General features: G+C 40.4%; 1 protein-coding gene across 3 annotated transcripts in view; it reads left to right on the forward strand.

Moving 5' to 3' along the window:
- The first annotated feature begins 1,794 nt into the window (after positions 1–1,794).
- Positions 1,795–21,082, forward strand: part of ROCK2 (Rho associated coiled-coil containing protein kinase 2) — a 94,635-nt gene continuing 75,347 nt past the window's right edge. Inside the window, exon 1 of one of the 3 annotated variants that reach the window (XM_084203246.1) lies at positions 1,795–2,127. In XM_084203246.1, the coding sequence (XP_084059372.1) occupies positions 1,978–2,127 (150 nt within the window). In that variant the 5' untranslated portion in view covers positions 1,795–1,977. The remainder of the gene's footprint in view (positions 2,128–21,082) is intronic. The other 2 variants (XM_084203247.1, XM_084203248.1) reach the window with 2 other exon arrangements.

Here is a 21,082-nt window from a genome sequence, read left to right on the forward strand (position 1 = left end):
CCAGTTCCTTCAGAAATCTCACAAACTCAGTGTGGTTCACTGTAAAGCATGAGTGATAACGCCCATATTGACTTTTCAAAATGTTCTTGCGTGTGTGTGTTTCTGTGAGGCTTGAGGATTTTGACTCAGTGGATTGTAAAAGCAGAATCCAGTTATGGAGTTTGGGTGGATATTCAGAGCAGACCTTCCCTCAAGTTGGGAGTTGTTTAGCACCAGGGCCCTGACTCAGAATATCACTGAGTGTGATCTCGCTCAAAGCCATGCAAGTGACTCACATATTTACTTCTCTGACTCTCTCTCCTCTTCCTTTAAAGTTAAAATATTGAGCCACTTTTCTGACATCACCTCACTGCCAGCCAGCTATCAGCTGAAAGTCAACACAGTAAAATGTTAACCTTTCCTCCCTGAGGTCCCTCCACCTTAGTGAATGACACTTCCACAGTCTGTGTTGTTCTGCCCCAGAACATCACCCAGCAGCCACATGTCAGGGCTGCTGGAACCATAGTTTGGCCACGACCTCACATGCCATTCCATGGAGCATCCCTACCATCCAATTCCCCACCTCCATCCCTGCAGCCACAGCTCAGGCATCAGTGACACTCTCCCTGCTGTAGCCACTCTTGCCTGGGTCTGATAAGCAGCATCCTGTCCCCTCAAAGTGCCCATGGAGCAGGGCAAGGTGGCTGCACCCATCTCCAGCACAGTATGGAGGCTCATCTTCCTCAGGGGGCATGAGGGTGGCCTGCACCTTCCCCAGCACAGCCCCTCTCTGCCTAGTTCTTCATCCTCCCTCTCATACATGTAGGATACACACACAGGAGAGGGATGGAGTACCTCTCCTATGAGAGAATTTGGACTGTTCAGCCTGGAAAAAAGAAGGCTTTGGGGTGACCTTATTGTGGCCTTTCAATACCGAAGAGAATTATAGAAAAGATAGGGCAAAACTATTGACAAAACAAGGGGGAATGGTTTCAAATTCAAGGAGTGTAGGCTTAAACTAGATATGGGGGAAAAAAAATCTTTACCATGAGGGTGGTGAGGCACTAGAATATGTTTCCCAAGGAAATTCTGGGTGCACCATCCCTGACGTGGTAGTGCCAGGCTGGAGGGAGCCCTGGCCGAGTGAAAACTGCCACTGCCCACGGCAGGGGGCTTGGAATTAGACAATATTTATGGTTCTTTCCAACCGAAACCATTCCACGCATCTCTGATTAAGGCCGTGAGCACTGCTGCCCTATCGGAAACACTGCTCTCCCACCTTCTCAAATATTTTTCCTTTTTTTTTCCTGTGTGCCTGCCGCCATGCGGGCAGGCTGAGGTCTCATGTGCCGAAACGCAGACAGTCCCGTCCCTGAGCCGCTGCCTTGCCCAGGCCCGGCACGGCCCCGCGAGCTCAGGGCTGCAGCCGGGCGCCGAGCGAGCGCCGAACAATGCGCCGCTCGCAGCGGGGCCTTGTGGGTAGGGGAGGCGGCCTGCGCGGGGCCGGGGAGCGGGAGGCCGCGCCGGTCCGGGGGTGGGCGGAACGCGGAGAGCGGCGAGGGAAAGCGAGGCTGGCAGGGATCGTGGCTCCCGCTCCAGCAGCCGGCGAGCGCTGCAGAGAGAGCTGCACTCTGAGCCCGACCCCGCGACAGCCGCTCCTCCTTCGCTCCCCGCCTCCCACCGCCCTCGGAGCGATGTCCCGGCGGAGCGGGCAGTGAGGCGGCGGCCGCCAAGGGACGCCCTGAGCGGGGAGAGGCGGGAGCACGGCGGGAAGCGCTCCGTCCCTCCCTTCCAGCCCTCTCCCCTCCCTCTCCCCGCGCCCGGGCGGAGCAGCGGCCGTTTTCCCTCGCCCTTCATGCCCGGGCGGCGGCCGCCGGCGGCGCTGCCCTCCGCTCCCGCCTCGCCGCCCCCGCCCTTCCCGGGCTCGCCGCCGCGCTAGGCCCGCCGGGCGGCCCCGCGCAGTGCCCTCCGCGGGCCCGGCACTAGGCGAGCCGGAGGATGAGCCAGCAGCCGGCAGGGAAGATGTCGGCGGCTCCCCTGGCGGCCGAGGCGCTGGAGCCAACGGCGGGGATGCTCGAGGGCCGCCAGAGGAAGCTGGAGTCCATGATCCGCGACCCGCGCTCCCCGGTCAACGTGGAGAGCCTGCTGGTGAGGGGCGGCCGCGCCTGGGGGGAGCGCTCGGCGGGGGAACAAAGGGAGCGCTGCCCTCGCCTCAGGCGGGCGGGAGGGAACGGGAAGGAAGGAAAGGGCTCCCGCGTCCTGAAAGTGCTTTCCTGGGGGAGGACGAAGGATCGTCTCCACGCCCCCGGCCGGGCAACCGGCAGCGGGGAGGTGGCGGGAGCGGCCCTCGCCCCCAGGACGGTGTTGAGCGAGGGGACGGGCACGGCGCTGTGAGAGGAAAGCGAGCGGTCCCCGATTAGCTGCATCGTATTTGGGGGAAAGAGAGAGACGTCCCTGACGAGACTTGATCCAGGGAGAGGAAAGCGCCTTGTTTTCCCTCCCAGCATCGTTCACACCGTTCGCTTTCGCGCCTGGGAATCTCAGCGTGTCCGTCCCCAAAGTACCTGCCTTTGTGTGCGCTGCCGGGCACCCATCGCTCACCCCTGTGAAACGTCCCCTGGTGAAGCTGAGGTTGCCGTGTGATGTGGAAATAATTCAGAAAAGGGGACACGCCTAAGGGAGAAATGTAACTGGGGGGTCCAGTGACCCTTCACGTTGATTTTTCATTGGGGCAAATTGATTCGTCTGTGTCCTGTTTCAAATAGCATTTTTCCGTGTGAGTGTATGAAATACAATTTACTTTAGTGAGAAATCTATGCCCTTGCGAAGAAGTGTGAAAGGGGTTAGATTTTCTCATTTAACCGTCTGAACTCTAGAAAGGCAGCCAAGACAGATCATTATCATTATTGTTATCACTGTTATTATTTTCATTATTAGTATTATAATTATTAGTATTTTAACTAAACTTTAGGGTCTTCAAATCTTATATTTCCAGTCTGCCCCAACATTTCCAATGTGTCCCAGTTATGAGGAGCAGAAAAAGGGGGAATAAATCCCAGTCTTTCCAACAGTTGCTCAAGGCACATAACACTGTGGGTTTTTTTGTGCTTTCAAATGACTCAGTTCTGTTTGGCCAAAAATACAGGAACTGACTGAACAGAATGTATGCCTGTGCTGTGTGGAGAATATAGGAATTTCCTATAACATCTGAAAAATGTTCTTCCCGAGGCTGTGGTGCTGTTACTCCTCTCATACATGTTCAGAGGCATAATGACAGCCATAGTCAATGGAGGGGGGTGGGAAACAGTGCTGCATATCTGACTGGATTCAGATAAGTTTTTGCCTAGGCCAAAGCAGAGAGAGCTGCCTCTGGGCTTCGCTCCCAGCATTTTCACTTTGGTATTTTGCTTGGAAAACTTTGACCTGTGGCCAAAAAAGAGCAGTTAAAAATAGTACAGTCGTTCTGAAAAATGCATCAGGTTAATGCTTAACCCCAGTAGACTTTTTCACACTCTGCTTTTATACTTTTATATGCATGATTATTTTATTCTCTCACCTCACATGCCTTGGACGTAGATTGAATACACTAAAATACGTTTATGTTTCTGAAGAGAAATCCTAGCTACAAAATTGAGAGTGGGCTGCTTAGAATTTGATTTTTTTGTTTGTTTTATATGCTAGCAATGTAGACTGCTTCATGTAATACATTGAGAAAGCAAACCATGGGAGAGTGTTAGCTGGATTGTAAATGCATTTTTTTTTTACAGTAAAGGTCATCACTGTTCTCTACACTCTGTCTGTAAGTATTGTTTAAAAAACTAGCAGCAAGTGAAATATAATGCTAATCAATCAAATTTCCTAGCTTTTGCAGTCTACATATTTGTGTATGAAATAATGGACTTTTTATTATTCTTATGTAGGAAATTTGCAACAGATTTCATGTAAAAGCGCTTTCTTTTGGTCTCTGGTATTGTTGCTTTATGCAGTTTGACATCAATTTTGCATTGGTGTGCTGCTAAATAGTCTGAGTATGAAAGCATATTCATATTGAAAAATTTACTTGTTTACTAACCAGCTCCCTTGCAATGTAAATTATCAAAAGTGGAAATGTGTTTTCAGTTAAAAGTAGAAATACAGCAACATGAACTGAGAGTCAGGGAAAGCATCTTAAAAAGACTAGCTGGAATGCCACTATTCCATCCTCCAAAAATAACATAACCAAAACTAAAAATGTGGAATGGAATTCAAAATGGAATTCATTTCCTTACAGTGTAAAAAGTCATAAACAGCTGCTATTCTGTATTTTGTGTGCATGCTTTATTTTTGGGAAGCCATAAAAAGTGAAAAAGTAGCTGTTGATCTATAACACATGGTGTAAATTTGAAAGACGTGAGAAGCTGAGGTAATAAGCTGTCTTTCTCTAGATAGCAATTCCAGTGTCATCAAGAGATGTTTTATTCAGTGGCTCTAAATGAAGAGACTTTCTTTGCATACCTTCCTGACCACAGGATGGCTGACCGCATCCATCTGTTTCTTCAGCAGGAGAATCTATGAAGCCAAATACATTGATTGATTATGTTCCTCCCATCCCCCTTCGCAGCTCAGGAGAGACTGTTAGATATTTTTGCTAACTTGTGTGCCTTAACAATTATTAATGCCTGTGTTGAGCATAATTATTTATGTTTGCTTAAAGCATATCTTCAGAAAAGACCTATTAATTCTTAGTTCAGAGGCATTATGAGATGGAGAACTCTGTATTAGTTTGTTCTCATAGGCAGTTATGAAGGCAAAATAAAACGTCCCAGGAAACAACCCAACCAAAATGTGTGGCATGTTATTACCACCCTTTTTTTTCTAAATTAAAAAAAAAAAAATCATGGGAGGACTTTCTACTCATTAGCATAGATGAGATGCACAGCCAGCACTTGGTGGGGTTCTTCTGGTTTTGGTCTGATAAAGAGATGGAGAGAGGAATGCTAGAACTGTGTACTCGGTGCCGTGATAGGTGTCAGCAAAGGCATCCACAAAGGGAAGTGGTTATTGCAACCTCATTGAGGCATTGGCTGAGTGCTCATTCTCTCATTGTGTCTTGTTGAAAGCTTGTTGTTAGGTTGCCTATGCTAAGATAAATAATTTTGATATTGTCACAGCTTTCTATGGTACAGTCTTACTCTTTTTGGGCATGTAACAGTGCATTAGTGATTATGAAAACCTGTTTTCTGTATTACATTTAGATCATGCAGATTACTTTGTAAAGCTACCATTATTTTTATTATTTGCTTTTCTGCCAGTTGTGTCACCCACTAATTTAATGAAGTGACATTTTTATGTGTACTGCATATACACATGGATGATAGCACTTAATGGCATTTGACCTTGGCTGATCCATAAGAAACCCTTCTATAAATACATTCCTACCAAATAGTTCCAAGTTGACAGCTACATTTAAGGAGAGCTTAACAGTGCTCAAATACATTTGGGCATTTATGATTTTGCACATAAGCTCTATCTACAGTATGAACTGAGTTATTTTTGATAGCATTTCGTACACATTATCTAGGGCTGCGTTGGCAAGTGTTACCTTCTCTAAAACAAGAGCAGATAGGTCACTGTAGGCTGTGTAAAACTAATCCAGACCTCCACTTCCTTGCCATGTGTAATTGTATCACTTCAGCACATGCTGAACTCAACTTTTGAGTTGTGTGGTGGTGATGAACAGCTCTGGTAAATCTTACCATGCTCTTTCTGCAGTGCTTTGCCAGGGCTGGAGCTGCTTGAGTGCAGTTGTCCAGAGAAAGGTGCTGGTGTTTGCCCTTGGACTCACTCATTCAGTGCAAGCCTCGGGATTTTAGTGTTAAGCTTGAAGTTTGGCATTACACTGGAGGTGTAAAATGTTGAGTATATTCTGGCTGCTCTTCTATGGTTGTGTCAGCTTTTGAAAGAAGGAGCTCTTAAAACTGTTAATTAGGCAGTGCATCAGTGAAATTGTGAGCACAGTGCTGGGCTATGCTGGCATGCAAGCATGGTGGACTGAGAAATGGAGAGATGATTAGCAGGAGAGTGCTCAAGTGTCTCAGAATACACATGGCTTAGAACCCAAACCCGCAAACCAAAACTTAACTAATTTGCCATTTCTTTCTTTTTTAAATAAAGCTGACAGATAAGCTGTGTATTTAAACTAGTTTGAACATGAATAGATGTTCATCTACATGGATCATTGCCATCAAGACCCTGGAATTTTATTCTTAATGAAAAGTGGATTGGAGATACAGCTGTGATTCTCATTCTTTCAGTAGGTGCATCTGTCAATAAAGATCTCATCAACTGAGTAGGTGCCAAGAGTGTTAATTGAGCAGATCACTAGGCTGAGCTCTGTTAATTCAGGGTCTCCAGGTCATCATGGCTGATACAATGTATTCCTTTGCAGGATTTTAGCCTTAGGAACTTTCTAAGTATTTCATAATTAATATGAAAGTTGTTTCACTTTCCTGAATTTATTGCCACACATAATTTTGAATCAGGAAGAACAATCTGTTGTGTTAATTTGAGCCAGCAAGTACAGGGAAGAGATGCATATGTAGCAGTCAGGAGGATCTGATCTAAAATTCATTGCCCACTAAGTAATTTGAAGGCCAGATGATTCTCTGTTCTTGAAGAAATAACATTTTCTTGTTTGCTATATTTCCTGTACTGTTATTTCTCTCTTAGTTTCTGACTCTTTCTATAAATGTTCTATTTTTGATCTGTAATTTTAGAACATCTACTGTAGAGTTAAAAATTATGATCCTTAAGGAAACTGAATTGTCTTTTGTTCATTGTTCCCCTGTGATGGATTTATATATAGCAGTATAGTTAGCTGGAAAAAGATAGTTTTACTTTTCTGACAGCTTTATGTGTTTTTGTATTCTGACTTATTCTACGCTTGGATTAAAGTGTTTCACTAGTGGTTTGAGAAAGCAGAAAGAACATTTTGCTCAGCTTCAGGTCTTTTTACTGCTACACGAGATGCATGCAGATTTTGTGTGTGTGTATTCACAATAGGTATGTTCACTCCCAGTATTTCATCTCTGTTGATTGCAGAGTGTGTCATTAGTATCATTTAATTGTTCAATCTTTGTAACAACTTAAGAGAAACATAAATACACCTACACTAGCAAATTAGCAGAGTTTTCTTCTGTTTTATGTGTGCAGGAATAAAAATTCAGGAACTCTTCACTTTTCCAAATATTGGTAGTCTCAGTTTCAGTTGAAATGTGTGGAATTGCTTATTAGAACCTGATTTTTAAAGTACATTTTCAGTTCTAACTAATGGCAGAGCAGTGCCAAAGCATTTGGCTTGTTGTCTAGTAATGCATTCATAACAAAAGCTGCCTCATTTCAAAAGAAAGGAAAGTGCTACCTCAGTAGCCAATCTCCACAGCAATTAGTTGATGATTTCTTGCCAGTGTTTGATCTACAAAATATGACTGGAATTGTATCAATGTCACAGAGGAGCTGACTTTGGATTTTAAAACTGAAAGTGATTAAAATTGGGTAGTAGAGTTTTACATAATGAAAGATTTAAAGAAATTAAATCTGTGTATTTTTATAACTCATAAACATGAGGGGTTTTGAGGGGAGGAATGCAATATTGTGTCCAAGGTTTCTTCTAAAGTGTTACACTGTAAAGCAGCAAATGTTTCTGGTAACAAATTTATTTAAAATACTTTTTTTCTTGGTACATCCCATTGGTTAAGAACAAGAATACAGTGTTTATATTGGCAGACTTGGCTAGTAATAAACTAATTTTAATGAGCTGTTGGCAATGTAAACACAAGATTGAATGTAGTGCTCAGTTGCCCAGCCATAGCTAGTGCGTGAAGCTCCTGCAGCAGTGCAGTGCCCAAAGAGCCCCGCATTGCTCAGAGTGCCTGTGCCTGTGGCTGCCTGAGCGCAGGTGAGGCATCACCTGCATCCTTCCTTGACAACATTATATTCATTACCTGCTAACAGAGTTTTAAGACTGTATGCTTCAATCAGTGATTGGGCCTCTAATGTGCTGATGGCTTGCAATATTTGGAACATTGTGATTTTGTCCAGATTTCGCCATGCTGGATAGTCTCAGTCTGTAACAGGTGCTTTTTGTGGTGCAGACTTAACTTTTTCTCTGTGTTCATCTGCTACTTTTACAGCTATTGAGAGAGGGGCCCTTTTTTGTCTGTGAAGTATCATGGAGTTTTGTTGTTGGATGGACACAGATTTCTTCATTGTCATGTGAAACGTGCCGCGGAAGGTGATAGACACAAGAAGAAAAACAATCTGGGTGTGACATACACTGTGGTTTTGATTATGCTTGTCTACCATTAATTTTATTTCATGTAGAATGACTTACCTAAGTCAAATCTTTTGCAAAAAATAGCCAATCACATGCTTTGTGTTTTGTGTGCCCAGATGGAGACTAATGAGTTCTGATGTTAGTGTTCAGCATTGTTACTTTAATTCCAGTCATTTCATTAATTTTGTTTTAGGATAGTGTTGTTCAGATGGTACAGACAATAAAAAAATGGTATGTAGGAGGGTTGGAATCCTAATCTACTGATATCACTTTTTGGTTTCGGACAAATCTTTCTTCATTTTCAATTATATGAAATGGAGATGATGAAGCTTTATTTTTAAGATGTACTGGAAAATAATTTAATATTTAGAATAGACTTATGTGATTAAAAAAGCCATTCACAAGTAAGCTATGTCCAAGTGTTTAATTCTGAACCTTGAGGATTGAGGTAATCAAGTAATTGCTCTATTGCCTTTTGACTGTTCTAAATCAAGGGTACTGATTTTATTAGTCTGTATTTAAAGTAGAGAATTACAGGATCCTACATAAAGCTAGATAAAGTTTGGGTGACTCATCCAAACACAAGAATTTTCTTGTACTTTTCTTCAGGAGGAAAGGAAGAGGAGGTCACATACAGGCTTGAAAGTAGGCTTAAACAACTATGAAAGAAGAAAAGTTAAGCTTTAGCAAATACTCTTATTTTTTTTAATCTCAAAACACATCATGTTGGCTGTTACTCTCACCAAATAAATAAATAACTAGAAGAAAAAAATGCCTGAGTTCCACATTTTCTTCCAAATGCTATTTAAAGTTTAACTAAAGTCTTGATTACTATTTAAAGGCTGTAAAGCATCATTGTTCTTTGTCCGTGCCACTGCTGTTACAGGTAGCCGTCCAAAGTCTATAGCTTAATTGTTGATTAAATATCAAACATAGTTCTGTCAACAGCATAGATTTACCCTAGTATGGACCAGAGAGAAGGGTCTTCAGGTTCTTTGGGAATTCCTTTTTATTGTATGAGCTCTGAACTTGGAAATCTGCTTGTGTTTGTTGCTACTGTACAACTTGATTGATCCTCTTTGTATTTCTTTTGTTTGAAATGAAGAGTGCTGCGTTGATAAATTCACAGTACTGTGTATCTGCATACTTTCAAAGAGCTTATGCTCTAGAAACAGCAATAGCACAGGTTTTGGTTGAGGGATATACAAACGTTTGGCTTGCCTATGCTATAAAAATGTTCTGTTTCATACAGAAAATAGTCTTAAACTGGTTTTCCTTGTGGCTACTGTAACTAGTTTGTTCTAGTCTTGGTTTTCAGTTTAGTGCTGATCATTTAAGTACAAGATTAGGGAGACAAGCCTTGTCATTTATTGCATGTTTAGGACACAGATTTTTATTTGTAAATGACTTTTAGCACCATCTGCCATATGGGGAAGGCTATATTATGATAGGCTTCTACAATGTGCAGCTAAAGTCATTGGAAACAAGCTGCAGTAGATAGGTAAAAGATCTTGTGAGGTTACTAAATATTGGTTGCACCCTTTGCACAATTTTATAACTATGCTTGACCTCTGAATTATGGGTTTTTTTGTGGAATTTTAAACTTTTGTGATAAAATAACCATGAAATCTCTCAATTTAGGAATAGAATTATTCCTTCTAATAGTTTAGGAAAATGGAGATGAACAGGGAATAATAGCATGTTAGAAGCATGTTAGAAGCTGTTGACTTAGTGAGTGAGTAATGAAAACCTTTCCAATGCCAGGGGTATGCATGCATGATCTGTTTCCTTTAGGGAACATCTCGGGACCTCCTTCTCCAGCAGTAAAAGTTAGGCCACTTAGGCACTAAGCCATAGTTTTTATTTCTTGGCCTGTTCCATTTAATGACCTCTTTAGGGTGTATAAACCTGGATTATAAAATAGCCTCCTTTTATTTTATGTTCTTTTATATGAAAAGTGACTGAGAACAACTGCTTGAATTACTCAACTGGCAAGGAGGTACTGACAGTTTATGATTGTATTGCAGCTGTTGCTATTAATTTAAACATTATTCTGTGTTAATTTTTTTTCTCTATGAGTACAAAATAATAATTCTGTTAAACTTAAGAGTTGCATCCATGCTGGTATTATAAGCACCTGAACTATAGATCTGATAGGGAAAGCTGAAAATAGCTGCACTTTCAAAAAAAAAGTCCTATTACTAAATTGTTAAGTATTATAAAGCTGGTTTTTAAATTGCTTTCAAATTAGTTTTTCAGTATTAGTTTAATTATATGGAATGTGGTTATTTTTTATTGTATTTTTAAGTTATTTTCCTTATTCCCCACTTGTCATCTTCCCAGAACTGAAGGATTTGTCTTGACTCTGCAAATGTGGCATTATTGACAGTGAGGGTGGGAAGCAGCAGAACTCTGTTGTCTGAATTCTGCTGGTAAAACCTGAATGTAACAGCAAATGAGGCAGCCTGAACATTGTTTTGTATGCACGTGGTGTTCTGTGTCAGAAATATTTTAAGCTTGTATTAAAAGATAAATAATAAATACACTAATATAAGCTACATCTCCTGAAAAAAAAATTATGTTGGCAATTCCTTTTAATCATAGACATGTAGCTAGGTCTCTGGTTTAGAAATTATTTTTACTCCGATTATAAAGAAAACCTCTAAATGTGGACACTTGTGATAAAGAATAGTTTATGTGCGTAGAAGCCTGAAACAGTAGCACCATGAGGTGTGAATCATTTCATCTATTTTAATGGTTGGCTGCCTCTGAAGAAAGGCAATTTAAGTGTCAAAATAAACTATTTCAGTGCTCTCATTTTTTAGAAGAAATACCAGATTTGTTCCTACATGTGCCTTGCAGTGTTTCTCAAGTGCCAGAAGTCCCAAATGTCCCCTCTCTACCTGTGAAAACATCTTTGGCAAATTTTGACAGATATAAAGTGGAAAATCTAACTAAAAATTTTGTAAGGTATGAGGTTGTTCATTATTTAAAAAGCTCCTAGCTTTATTTTATATGACTCTACTGCAGGACTTCACTGAATCAGAAAATCAGAGACAGCACTGAGCCCAACTGCAGAGCTTATTTTACATTTTCTACCTAGAGTAGACTGTTCTGCTTATTCTGCCATATTGTTGAAAGAATGTTTGTTCTGTGTTGGGTAAAAGTACGTGTGGTGGTATGGTATTCATGTTTTGAAATCACACTGTCTAAATTTGTGAGGGAAGATGTGCAGTATGGCTTACAGACAGATGGGAATTAATAAAATTGCAGTATACTTGCTATACAAATTCTTTTTTGTTAAATCTAAACCAAGTGAATGTACACTGAAGTTCTTTCTGTTTATCAGTGTTTTACATCAAATGGATGCTGAATGTCACAGGGGAGAGGAATGGCTGTTTTGCCTTTTTGGAGTATGCAGGAAGCAGGACAGAAGAATAGTCTTAGATGCATTTTATTGTGAGGTGGAACTTTTTAGTTCTATTTTGATTTCAAGCTTATTTTCTAGAGTTTATCAGAAGAGGCTGCCATGTAATTGGACTCCTTTCTTGTCACATGGGAATTGTTCTTGGATTTATACACAGACTAAATTTCTGAATTTGGTTTTACTGCCATCATGCCTTGATTTTTTTCCTCATGTGTGAACTCTTAGCACTGTTGGGTCAGTTTTCCTCCAAAATGGAAGTTGGGGACAAACAAATGTGCTTGAAGCTGTAATATCATAGGGTCACTGATGCTGAAAGCACATATGGATTGTGAGAGAAGCATAACATTTTTATCTTCTTTGTGTTTGCATGTAAAAAAGTAATGAAAAAGTTGTTATTGTGGTAAAATGTCACTGTCATCTGTAAGTTTATATCTAATAACTGTAGGTCAGGCTGTGTCAGCGTTCTCCCCTGTAGCTGGTGTGGTGTTGCCCTGTCCCTAGTGGGAAGCTCCTGGCCCAAGGTTGTCCAGAAACATCACAAGGGACTGGAGGCCTCACACAGAGGTTCAGGTGCTGCTCTTGTTTCACAGAAGGATTCACCAGAATACCCTTGCAACTGACAATATTCTGTATATCCTTCTGTGAATCTGTGATTTAAGTCAAAACCAGCAGAATGATCTGCAATTTAGGCTTAAAATGAACCTTGCCAGTGCTCAGAGTGAATGATGGTTTCCAAGGCCACATCTGTAGCAGCAAGTGAAACAAGAGCAGCGCCAATTATCTCATCTTATTCCTGAGTTATTTCTGAAAATGCTAGTCTTTGAGTAAGTGAACATATTCAATAATCAGTTTTTTTGTATGTCTGAGCTTCCTTTGACAGTGAGGTGCATGTAGCTAGTCGTATGCACATTTTCTATGTAGGGTAATAAGAAATGACAAGAAACTCAAATCATTTAGGGACCAATCATGTCTAGAATGGCCTGAAACACCAGGGTCATGCTCTTACCTACTCAATGTGCAGTGAAGCTGTAAACTGTTTTTTGTTGATAAAAGGATTTGTATCCCCAGATTTAAATCCTGCTTTAGTAGAGAGTTAGTAGTGATCTCTGCTTGCTGTTGGGTGGTGCCATGCTGTTGTGGCTGTCCTGTTTCTGGTTAGGTCAAGGTTGTGTACTCTCTACCTGTGTATATTCATACAGGATGTGTCCAGAAATATTCTTACAAGAGACCTATGTAATTTTTTTTTTCTTCCCCACAATCTTTAGCCAAGTGCATACACTTCTCCTGACCTTAATGGTCTTTATGCACAAGTTTTTTCTCCAAATGTAAAAATTGTGATTCCTTGAGGAAGCAGCTGATGCAGATGGCTCTTGTGGGCATTAACCTGCTCAGGTCTTAGTCAAGTATTTTCTTGACTTTCCATATAAGAATCACTTGTTGCCAAAGCTGAAGAAAAATTTAGGAAACATTGAGTTATTGTCTGTGGGAAAATAATTTTCCACTTATAAAACCATGAGGAAATTGAAATCTACTTTCTATTTTGCTTTGCTTTCCCAATTAATTAAGGATATTCACTTAGCTCTGAATTTTTTGTCATATTTTTATTTAACAGTTGTGGGTTTTTAAAATTTTTTGTATTCCAAAGATGTATTTGCTTAAAAAAAGGAAAGTGATTATGGTGGAATAAACTAAATAAACTGGAAAATATTCTTCTATTTTAAAATTTCTTTTTTGCTGCCATAATCTCAGCTGATATTTTTAATACCAGTTTGTAAACAAATTCTGATAGAGTTTTAATTTAACTGTCTCAATGAAAGCAGTCCTGTGTATCTTCTGACAAGGTGAAAATGCAGGATTTCATTGCCTGCATATATGAAGATAATACCACTACCTTGCAGAGCTGTTATTAATTGGAAAGAATATTTTATATCTGGTTCAAGTTTTACAGTGCCCAGGAGCCTTTACCTTGAAAAGGCTTGAAATTGCCCTACCATTCTGAAGATACAAGGTACTTTATTGTCAGATTGAGACCAAATTTCCTGAGGATGTGGGTTCCTTTGTGAAGACCTCTATCAGCCATGATAGAGGGGAGCCTAAAAATGCTGTAGGATGCTGTCTCTGTTTCTGAATTACTTCTAGAAGCAGAAAGAGAGGAGATTTTGCAGACACAAACTTAGTAAATGGGCAAGTACCATGCTTGGGTCAGATAACTGTGGTCTATAATGTGGATGTAAATGCAGCAGTAATTAAGACAAGCTTAAATATTCTCAGGTAGTCTGTAATGCTCTGAAGGAAGATACAACAGCGGGGGTGTTGTAAAAAAAATTTTGGAAAAGGTGGGCACAGCAGAGGACAGATGTGTTCTCAGATACATGTGCAGTAATTATTAATGGCAGCAACTTAACTTTTCTGCCTTAGGACTAGCACATTTAGAAGAGGAACAGACATGGTCTATTCTTCTGTGGTCTTGATAACTGGAATAAGGTTTTCTGGATTATGCTTTTATAGTCTAGATTTGTTTAAGTGCTTCCATCATTAAGGGTAGTGCCAATCAAATTTTTATGTATTTAACAAAAATACATCTGTCTTGGAAGAATTTGTAAATTAACCAATAAAATTGTGCAGTGTTAGATGAAGACACCAAGCAGCTTTTAAAATAAGAACAAGAAATATTCAGAAATCTGAAGAACAGAGAAGTTTTTCAGTATGAGAAGCTAAGCCTCAGTGATCTCAGAAACTTTTTAACCCCTGTCTTTCTCCTATATGAATCCATTTAAAAACAAATGGCCAGCACAAATAGTTTCCCTATCAGTTAGAGCAGTAGCTCCACCTGCTTCCTGAGGCACCACCTTGGTGGTGACACAATATTTGTGCTGGTGTGTTGTGGATTGCTTTGAGTACCTAACCTGGATTAAAACTAGCCTGAATCACTTTCTCAGCTAATCCTGGCAGATTTGTAGAATGATCACCAAACATATTAAGTTTAACAAGGACAAATGCTGGATTCTGTGTCTGGGATGGGGCAACCCCAGTAGTGTGCATAGACTGGGGAATGAGGTGCTGGAGAGCAGTGCCGTGGAAAGGGATTTGGGGTCCTGGTCAGCAGAAAGGTGAACACGAGCCAGCAGTGCCCTGGCAGCCAGGAGGGCCATCCCTGTCCTGGGGACATCAGGGACAGCACGGCCAACTGGGAAGGGAGGGGATTGTCCCTCTCTGCTCTGAGCTGGGGCAGCCTCACCTCCAGTGCTGGGGGCAGCTCTGGGTGCCAGGATGTCAGAAGGAGATGAAAGTGCTGCAGAGTGTCCAAAGGAGGGCAACAAAGGTGGGGAAGGGCCCTGAGGGGAAGGCGTGTGAGGAGTGACTGAGGTCACTTGGTGTGAGGGCCGACCTCACTGCAGTTACAACTTCCTTGTGAGGGGAAGAGGAAGGACAGACACTGATCTTTTCACTTTCAAGGCCCGTGAGAGGACTTAAGGAGACAGCATGAAGCTGAGTCAGGGGAGGTTTAGGTTGGATATCAGGAAGAAGTTTTTCATCCAGAGGGTGGTTGGGCACTGGAACAAGCTCCCCAGGGAAGCGGTTGCAGCACTGGCCTGACAGAGCTCAAGAAGCATTTGAACAATCCTCTCAGGCACATGGTGGGTTTCTTGGGGTGTCCTCTTCAGGGCCTGCAGTTGGACTCAATGATCCTTGTGGGTCTATTACAATTCAGCATATTCTTATGAGTCTATGAACTGTCACAATAACATGAAAAACCAAACAGCCCACAATTCTGAACCTCTCCAAAGCAAACTAAAAATCCACAGCATATCTCCTTTCTCCAAAGAGGTGGGTTCCAAGTGAATGGTCTGTTTATTGATGCAGCCTACTTTTTGTGAATGCAGGCCATCATCTGCATGTCCTACCACAGTGTTGGTAATGAAACTTTGAGGAGAGCGTGGTCCAAGAAAAAAATTTTGTGCAGTGCTCTGCAAATACTGTAGCTTCTTTCAGATTACAGAGAACACTTCAGTTCAGCTAGAATATGCTAATGTAAATTTAGGAGAAAAGAGAATGAGAAAAAAAGAATAAAATAAATTCTGCTATCACATTCAGGAGTAGTATCATACTGTCTTATTAGTCTGTGTACAGAGAAAATTGTAGAAACTGGAAGGGGTTTGTTTTCCAAAAAATAACTAGTAAAAAGTCAATTCTGATTAGTACTTGCCTGTGTTTGAATTTAGGTAATTTAAACAGATTTCTTGTGCTTTAGTCTATTGTTTTAATCTGTTCTTTTAGGAAAAAGCAGGAATCTGTGAGTAAACATGCTTGTTTTAAAGATAAATACTGGCTCATATTTTCTTCTGGAAATAGTGGAATCCATCAACATAAGAAATGCCAAATGACTAATTTCAGTTGTTAGCTGCCAGTGATTAGCTAAAAGTTGTTCTTGGTGCCATGTTATTATTGCTCCATCTCCAGTATAATGGGCTTTGTGCCTGTTACACGGGCACAAAGCAGACTGATACCACTGCAGCCTGCTTTGATACCTGACTGAATTAAATTATATCAATACTAATTTAACCTTACACTTATACAGTTTTCTGATTTTATATTCTTACATCAGGGCAACATCAACTACATCAGTGGTGTTAGCATTGAAACAAGGTTGTTTAAAGAACAAAGGTTTTACTTCTAGGTTTTTGATGGAGAGGTAGATGTATTTATAATAGACAGAATTGTTCTGAAGGTTCCACAGAAAATAAATGTTTAATTTTACAGTTGGTAAAAGAAAGAAGTATTTTTAATGATGGGTACCATTTACAAATTAAGGAAATAGCTGATTATTGATGTATAATTTTTAGTACTGATTACAAAATTCTTTCAGAATTACAGAATTTCTTTCAGAACAATTTGACTTGAAAGGGATTTTTAAAATAATGTAGTTCCAACCCCCCCGCCATGGGCAGGGACATTGTTCACTAAACCAGATTGATCAAAATCCCATCCAAAGTGATCTGGAACTTTCCCAGAGTCAGGGCATCTGCAACCTCTCAGGACAACCAGTGTCTCAACATCCTCACTGTGAAGATTTTCTCATGTCCATTATAAATTACCATCTTTGAATTTGAAAAGGTTACCCCTTGTCTCCTGTCATTACAGGCACTGCTAAAAGGCCTCTTAACTTTCCAATTACCCCCCTTTAAGTATTAAAAGGTTGCAGTAAGGTCTCCCTGAAGCCTCTTCTCCAGGCTGAACAAAACAGATTCTCTCAGTCTTTTCTCATGGGAGAAGTGCTCCAGCCCTCATCATCTTGGTGCCCTTCCTGCGGACTCGTTCCAACAGGCCCATGTTCTTCTTTTGCTGGCGACCGCAGGGTTGAATGCAGCACTGCAGGTGGGGTCTCACCAGGGCAGAACAGAGGGGCAGGATCCCCTCCCTCACCTGCTGCCCCCAATGTTTGGATGCAGTCCAGGACACATTTGGCTTTCTGGGCTGCAATGGCACATGGCTGGGTCATGTCCAGCCTCTCATCCACCAGCACCCCAAAGTTCTTCTGCACTCAATTCCTTCATTCCCCAGCCTGTCTGGGGATTGGATTGCCCCAGCTCATGTCCTCAGCTTGGCATTTGGCCTTGTTGAACTTCATAAGGTTCACATGAAGAAGCAGGCAATAGTTTACTGCAGTAACTGGAATTGGCATTCTTGATTTTTTTCCTGAAAATTTTGGAAAACTATGTCAAATACAATTTATGGAGAGAATAGCCACTTGCAGTGTCACTGCAGTCAGTTTTACATTCAGTTTGTTTCAGATTTGTAGCCTCATGCTAAGCAATTCAGAGCTCTGTTTTGGTAATAGACTGAGGGTGTCAAAAATGTTTTTTTCACCATTAGAGTGCAGGAGCCATGGCAGGATGAATTTTTGTAGATACTGGATCTCCTGGTCAGATAAGCTAAAGACAATTTTCTTTCAAAGAAGTTGGGGTCCCAGGGAATAGTTACTTTCATACAATTTCCTTTTTTTGACAACACTAAAGTCAAAAATCAAATACAGCTAATCAAAAATCTGTGGTGTTATACTTGTTCAGATGTTGTCAAAACATGAATATATCATCCCTTCACAAAAAAAAAAGATACAGATTTCTCTGTCATAGTGGGAAGCTTCTTGGGCTGTTTGAATTCTTTCCCCCTAGGTAAACAGAATAGTCAGACATGGATTTTTAAAATTATTACTTAACAAATCATGAAAGCGAAATGGATCCTAGACAGATGGATTCCTGGAAGTCTTTTGAAAAACACTTTGGGGCAGGGGGAGTGTTTTTCAGAAACATTATTAGAGTGCAGTTTTGCAAGCCCTTACATGCGTGTTTAGCTTAAAACATTTTAGTAAATACAATTAAGTAGGTAGGACTACTTATAGGCCCAGAATTAGACATAAGGTTGTTTCAGTCCACAGAGCTGTGGATTGGGTGGTTGTTGCCAGGACTGTGTAATTTTTCTTTGTCATCTCTTTGATATGTAAGATACTTCTTGTACCCACTTCATTCTAATCTCTCTTCTCATCTTAGAGCAACATGGAGCCATTTCAGTTGAGGCTAACAGATGAAGTTTATTTCCTAATAAAAATATGCTCTGTTTAAGTGGATTCCTGGCATCTAAGAGCTAATGTTTGAATGTGTGTTCTGTTAGCATGTAGTTCTGTGAGCTTAGTCATTACTACTTTGAAGCCAAAGAGTTTACTGTACATGAAATTTAGTCATGCATTCAGTAATACATTCAACTCATTTCCGTGCACTTCTGCCCCTTCTTTCTCAGGTATTTCATTGTGTTTTTGGAGGGAGTTTTCTATGCTTTATGGAGGAATAATTGGAGGAAGAGGAAAGGGCAGATGTCCTGGCTCCATTGATGATTTTATTTTATTTTTTTCAGACCCCAGATATTGGTTTTTTTTGTTACTAGAATATCCAGGTGGAACTTGGAGCATAACTGGAATATTAGCAACTGTGCCACTGTGATGAAAATCACAGAATTAAAATTACTGATTTGTCACATCTTTAAATATGAACAGGTTGATAGAACCTTTTAATTATTTTTATAAAAGACAATGTCAGAAAAACATTGACTTTTTCCCATGGTGCTATCAGCTTTTCTTTGAGATCATTGGTCAGCATCTACAATGTTTCTTGGTGTCTGTGTATGTATATATATGTGTGTGTGTGTGTCTGTAATTGGAAGACAGTATTTCTTTACTGAAAGTGAGTTTTGGCCTGGGATTTGTTTCATGTGCCTCACTTGAGTAGTTACAAAAATGTGTTACTCTTCATTTCTGCTACGATTGTCTAAGTGTTTATTTTCTGAATTTTCAACCTTTTTTGCAAACATGAATATATAACACTGGAAATAATGAGTATTTTTTCAAGATTTTTAGTGAGGAAATATATATACTACCTATCTTTTCTTTCCCCTGAGTGTTTCAGTAAGTTTAATCAGGTGATATTGGTTGGCAGATATTTTCTTATGTTTATCTCATTTTGCCAAGCGTTTAGTGACGTTTACTTTGCTTTTATACACTCTTTGCACATTTTGCTGGAAACTGTACTACCTTTGCTAGGCTTGTCTTTGAAAAGCAGTTTCAACCCAAACTGTCAAAAAATAACCAGCTATCAACTTTTTCTCCCCTGTTTCTCCAAATACACACCGGTCATCTTAAAAAGAATAAATATATATCAAAATTTTGGGATAAATTGTAGTATTTCTTAATCACTAATTTTGTAAGTGATTGTGGTAACTGCTAACCTGTTTAGCGTTTGTAGGAGAAACTTTCTGCAGCAAGCTTCAAATGCTGTTGAAAGAACACACTTCAGTGTCATGAAATGTATTTAAAAAATGAGTTTGATATAGTGAAGAAAACTGCAGTCTGTCTCAGCACCGGCTGCCCTCAGAGCTGCAAGCTCTCTTTGGGTTTAGAGTTTGGGGAATTACATTCACTTTTCCCTAAGTTGTTATGCCGGCTTCCTCAACTGTGGTATTTGGAGACAAAGCCCTGCAGGAAAAATGTAGCAGATGACTAGGAAAGAGGCAGCTTGTGCTGGAAGAGATGGTGAGCTTTTCTGTGGTCCTTAATTCTGTGGAATTTCATTGCCTAATTTTGGACCAGCCTCTCAAAATCTCAGGCTTCCAAATAGAGATGGTAAAAGTCATCTCTGTTTTGCAAATCTTATTTGCTCAAGAGGAGCAAAGAAGTGTTGTAATTATATACCACAATCTTCAGGTGAGAGATTTCACTGGTGTGGTGACAATGTAAGGGTCAGTTGATGAACTCTGTGGTCCTCAAGGAATGCTGAGATCGATTTGCAAAGTCTAAATCTACTACAGGAGCCAAAGGCAAATGCTTTGAGACCGCTGGTCTGGCTCTGGAGGAACGCTGCAGTGTTTGGTACAACAGGACTAGACTCCAGAAATCTTCATCCATAAAATTGTATGGCAGCACTCCAGCAAGATTTAAGATAAGCTGAATAAGTAAGGCTTATCTGCAGTATGGGATAGGAAGTTGAGGAGGAAAAACGTTCAGATTTTTGCAGGGTGGGTTTTTTTTAAGGTTAGGGAGGAAAGAGATTTTCAAGTTGACAGTGCGGATACATGAAACTCGGGATAAACATTCTTTCAAACTACTTTATATAAATCCAAACAACACTTTTATGAGCGAGGTCATGACCATTGTCTTAAATAGAATGAAAAAAGGAAAATTACTTGAAGAGGTGAAGTGATGTTACCATTTCTCTGTAGAGGATAATAGTTTATGATTAATATTTTCCCAAAATATCTCCTTACTAATTTAGCTCTTTGTGTTTACAGCTGAAGGGGACCCTTGTGCCGTATGTCAGTATGATTTTCTTAAAAATTAGCTTCCACTTTTTCACTCTCTCTAAATTTACAGATCTATTTCCTAAGCAAAGAAGGTACTATTTGCATGTGTGAAGAGTTTTCTATATAGTTACGTAAAAATTCACTGTTTTGACATTTTGACTTTCTTTTTATGTTTGGCAGGAAGTGAAAAAATGAACTTACTGGATTGCTCTAAAATATGTAGGGAGTGTTTTGTTCTTGAGAGGTCTATCTGTCCATTTGGATGTGAACCATAACTTAGTGAAACAAAATATTTTCTGTGGATAAACTAATTGCTATTGATAGTATGCTTAGCATATTTTTCTTACAGAACTATGGAAGTATTTTCTATTCTGATTAGACTGATTAGTATGCCAAGAAATAGTTCTAAAGATATACAGCTTCTTTTCAAGTGAAGCTGTATTGGTAGAATAGAAGAAAGAAGTTCTTTACAGCTTTTTCTTGTTTTGTTACTGCTTTTCCCCCTCTCTGTGTTT

Source organism: Fringilla coelebs (assembly GCF_963513975.1).
Source record: "Fringilla coelebs genome assembly, chromosome: 3".
NCBI lineage: Eukaryota > Metazoa > Chordata > Aves > Passeriformes > Fringillidae > Fringilla > Fringilla coelebs.